Here is a 4,622-nt window from a genome sequence, read left to right as displayed (position 1 = left end):
ATATGATAAACAATAGGCCAAAATGATTTGACAAAAATTGAGGGTATTTTTGTCATTTTATCCTTATTTAATGGAGATTTTAATGAAATGACCAAAATGATTGATTGTGGACAAACTTAGGGACCAATTCTATTGATTTCAAATCTTAGGGACAAAAGTGATGAGTTATGCAAATCTCATGAACTATTTTAGCTAAAAAACCTATATAAAATATATATTTATAATAAAATAAAATCGTTACTTGTTTATTTTTATTATTGAAAAATGTAATGTCACACTTACCATCTATTTGTACTATCATTTGTACCATTTTTCTAATAGAGGTAAAGCCCACCAACGCATATGGTTATTTTTCCCTCGAAATAGGGTTCTTCTTCTTCTAGTAAAGGAAACACTTAAAAACTCGAAAGGAGGAGGTTGAGATTCTTAAATTTAACTCGAAACGATGAATTAAGTACACAAATACTTGTTAAGCATTATGCAGGAAGAAGAGAACAGAGAGATTATAGAAGACGAAGAAGGAAACAGAGAAAATTTAGAGAGAGAAAGAGAATGATTTTCACTTGTATTTTCTTGATAAACTTTCTGGTTATAGAGATGGACCTTACAATACCAACAATCCTAACTGCCTTATCTTTTTAGCCAATGACATGTGTCATGATCCACATCCTCCATATCCTATATACTCTAACAATACTAATATCTAGTGATATGAGCAATAAAAGAAGAAAACTCCATGTAAGAAGCTCCACCTTCAACCCTCGACTGGCGGACGTCAGCCCCCAACTCCGCCGCCCTCTTCCTTATCTCATCCCCTTCTTCTGACCACAAAAATTTCTGCACACCATTTTTAATGCTCTGTGACGTGACAAGCTCATCCCTCTTATCCCAATCCCTCATAACAAAACCAACTCCAAGCAACTTTGTGATCAAAACAGTATTCCTTGGTTGGTCAGAGTGCATTGGCCAAGCTGCTATGGGAACCCCCATGGTGATGCTCTCTATGCATGAGTTCCACCCACAGTGACTCAGAAACCCTCCTGTTGATTTGTGGGACAGGATTTCCAGCTGTGGGGCCCAGTCTCGAACCACTAATCCCCTACCTTTCACTCTCTCTTCATACCCTTGTGGCAGCTCAGCCCTTCTCACCTCCCCATCACTGAAAAGGTCACCTTTATCAGCATCCCTCAAAACCCAAATGAACTGTTGCTTGCTTTCCTCCAATCCAATTGCCAGCTCTTGAATTTGCTCATCTTTCATGGCTGTGGTTGTCCCAAAAGACACATAGATCACTGAACTTTGTTCTTGTTTGTCCAACCATTCCAAACACTTGTGCCTACTACCATTTGAATTATTATTAGGGTTTGCAACTGTAGTAGGGTTGAATGGCCCTATGGCCCAATGCTTCTGCTGACCAATCCTGTTGAGTAAATCTATGTATGGTCCTTCAATGGTTCTACTGGTGTTGTGAAGGTTCCCTGCGTTGATCAACTTTTGGTGTTCATGTTGTTCACCAATGAAATTCATGAACTCAATAGTGAAACAACCTTCAAGAGACGGGATGCCATTTGGGAGCTTGACGTCGAGCTCCTCGAGCTTTTTCGGCATTCCGATTACTTCCCACAGGTACAAAAAAATGGTAAAGGCAGAGACGGAGTGAAAAGTGTAGGACTCTCCATTTGGTATAGAAGCAACATCTTGAATGACTGAAGCCATCATGGAGTCGTGGATGACTGATGACTCTTCTTGCTTTGGGTGACAACTCACGTAAGAGCTTCGCCACGGGCTGGCGGAGGTGGGCGGTGGCTTTAAAGGAGGGTTGGAGATGAGAGGGGAACTTGTTTGTGTCATTGGGGTTAGGAGGAGGGGAGAGGAAAGGAGGGGTTGGAAAGTCATGAAATTGGAGCTTGGCTTCCCAACGGTGGGCTCGGAGCTTGACTTGGCGGTTGTGAGTGGCGGCGCCAACGTAGTGGACGGGGATATTGTAGGCGGAGATGAGGCGAGAGAGGTGTAGGAGTTGGTTGAGGTGGCCTTGGGCTGGCAAGGGTACCATGACCACTACCACTTGGGATTGGTTTTGATGGTGTTGGTCACCGTGAGCCATATATCAATCAAATGAGACTTGGATCAGAAGTGTTTTGCTTATATGATTGAAGCTTGAGATGAATCGTGTTTGAGCTTCTTTTTATAGAACCAAATTGGGATTTTGTAAGGTATATATATATAACATTGTGTCATTTGTCGTGCACATTGCTATTGAGTCTATTAACATTTTAAATTTTTATCTCTTTACCTTTTGTTTTGGTGTTGTTATTAGCAGTAGGGTTCATTATACCTTTTCAAAAAGAAAAAAAAAATATTAAGAACGAAACTACTTAGGAGGCAAGGGCAGCCAAAATGGGCCACTGTGATCCTAATCTCAATCACGGGGGTAACAATGAGAATGATAAATTATTTTCTTTCTATTTTTTTATTTATTAATACAATAATATTTTACTTTAAGCGGGAAGCAACAATCTATTTAAAAGAATAAGGGATTGAGCTTGATCACAAAATAAGATAACTATTAACTAAGAATCAAACCTAATGCAAATATTTTACATCATTACTATCCACGCGAATCCAATTTAAGATCAGTGGAAAAAAATATCAATCATAGTTCTAATAATTGTTTAACAATCAAAACTTTAAACCGAAAACATATATATGTATAGATGGATCTTACAATACCAACCATCCTAACTGTCTTATCTTTTTAGCTAATGACATGTGTCATGATCCACACCCTCCATATCCTATATACTCTAACAATACTAGTATCTAGTGATATGAGCAATAAAAGAAGAAAACTCCATGTAAGAAGCCCCACCTTCAACCCTCAACTGGCGGACGTCAGCCCCCAACTCCGCCGCCCTCTTCCTTATCTCATCCCCTTCTTCTGACCACATAAATTTCTGCACACCATTTTTAATGCTCTGTGACGTGACAAGCTCATCCCTCTTATCCCAATCCCTCATAACAAAACCAACTCCAAGCAACTTTGTGATCAAAACAGTATTCCTTGGTTGGTCAGAGTGCATTGGCCAAGCTGCTATGGGGACCCCCATGGTGATGCTCTCTATGCATGAGTTCCACCCACAGTGACTCAGAAACCCTCCTGTTGATTTGTGGGACAGGATTTCCAGCTGTGGGGCCCAGTCTCGAACCACTAATCCCCTACCTTTCACTCTCTCTTCATACCCTTGTGGCAGCTCAGCCCTTCTCACCTCCCCATCACTGAAAAGGTCACCTTTATCAGCATCCCTCAAAACCCAAATGAACTGTTGCTTGCTTTCCTCCAATCCAATTGCCAGCTCTTGAATTTGCTCATCTTTCATGGTTGTGGTTGTCCCAAAAGACACATAGATCACTGAACTTTGTTCTTGTTTGTCCAACCATTCCAAACACTTGTGCCTACTACCATTTGAATTATTCTTAGGGTTTGCAACTGTAGTAGGGTTGAATGGCCCTATGGCCCAATGCTTCTGCTGACCAATCCTGTTGAGTAAATCTATGTATGGTCCTTCAATGGTTCTACTGGTGTTGTGAAGGTTCCCTGCGTTGATCAACTTTTGGTGTTCATGTTGTTCACCAATGAAATTCATGAACTCAATAGTGAAACAACCTTCAAGGGACGGGATGCCGTTTGGGAGCTTGACATCGAGCTCCTCGAGCTTTTTCGGCATTCCGATTACTTCCCACAGGTACAAAAAAATGGTAAAGGCAGAGACGGAGTGAAAAGTGTAGGACTCTCCATTTGGTATAGAAGCAACATCTTGAATGACTGAAGCCATCATGGAGTCGTGGATGACGATGACTCTTCTCGCTTTGGGTGACAACTCACGTAAGAGCTTTGCCACTGGCTGGCGGAGGTGGGCGGTGGCTTTAAAGGAGGGTTGGAGATGAGAGGGGAACTTGTTTGTGGCATTGGGGTTAGGAGGAGGGGAGATGGAAGGAGGGGTTGGAAAGTCATGAAATTGGAGCTTGGCTTCCCAACGGTGGGCTCGGAGCTTAACTTGGCGGTTGTGAGTGGCGGCGCCAACGTAGTGGACGGGGATGTTGTAGGCGGAGATGAGGCGAGAGAGGTGTAGGAGTTGGTTGAGGTGGCCTTGGGCTGGCAAGGGTACCATGACCACTACCACTTGGGATTGGTTTTGATGGTGTTGGTCACCGTGAGCCATATATCAATCAAATGAGACTTGGATCAGAAGTGTTTTGCTTATATGATTGAAGCTTGAGATGAATCGTGTTTGAGCTTCTTTTTATAGAACCAAATTGGGATTTTGTAAGGTATATATATATATAACATTGTGTCATTTGTCGTGCACATTGCTATTGAGTCTATTAACATTTTAAATTTTTATCTCTTTACCTCTTGTTTTGGTGTTGTTATTAGCAGTAGGGTTCATTATACCCTTTCAAAAAGAAAAAGAAAGAAAAATGAAGAACGAAACTACTTAGGAGGCAAGGGCAGCCAAAATGGGCCACTGTGATCCTAATCTCAATCACGGGGGTAACAATGAGAATGATAAATTATTTTCTTTCTATTTTTTTATTTATTAATACAATAATATTTTACTTTA

The 4,622-nt window shown here is 41.2% G+C and overlaps 2 protein-coding genes across 2 annotated transcripts; both read right to left on the bottom strand.

The window, feature by feature from the left end:
* Positions 1 to 553: 553 nt before the first annotated feature.
* LOC103953199 (zeatin O-glucosyltransferase) lies at positions 554 to 2,241 on the bottom strand. The gene is given in 2 exon segments (XM_048576605.1): positions 554 to 1,734; positions 1,736 to 2,241. Coding segments are annotated over 2 exon segments (1,407 nt in total). The 5' UTR covers positions 2,105 to 2,241; the 3' UTR covers positions 554 to 696.
* A 296-nt stretch (positions 2,242 to 2,537) lies between these two features.
* On the bottom strand, positions 2,538 to 4,362 carry LOC125473558 (zeatin O-glucosyltransferase-like). The gene has a single exon (XM_048576549.1). It carries the CDS (start codon positions 4,218 to 4,220, stop codon positions 2,814 to 2,816), a length of 1,407 nt encoding a protein of 468 aa, XP_048432506.1. The 5' UTR covers positions 4,221 to 4,362; the 3' UTR covers positions 2,538 to 2,813.
* Between the last annotated feature and the right edge of the window lie 260 nt (positions 4,363 to 4,622).

This window comes from the organism of the source record quoted next, unplaced genomic scaffold (genome assembly GCF_019419815.1).
Source record: "Pyrus x bretschneideri cultivar Hongxiangsu unplaced genomic scaffold, Pyrus_bretschneideri_v1 Contig9, whole genome shotgun sequence".
Classification (NCBI taxonomy): Eukaryota; Viridiplantae; Streptophyta; class Magnoliopsida; order Rosales; family Rosaceae; genus Pyrus; species Pyrus x bretschneideri.
This window is presented reverse-complemented; position numbering and strand designations above follow the sequence as displayed.

Bases quoted from the DNA above. Each gene is read 5' to 3' on its own strand.
- LOC125473558 (XM_048576549.1), bottom strand. From the start codon at position 4,220: ATGGCTCACGGTGACCAACACCATCAAAACCAATCCCAAGTGGTAGTG.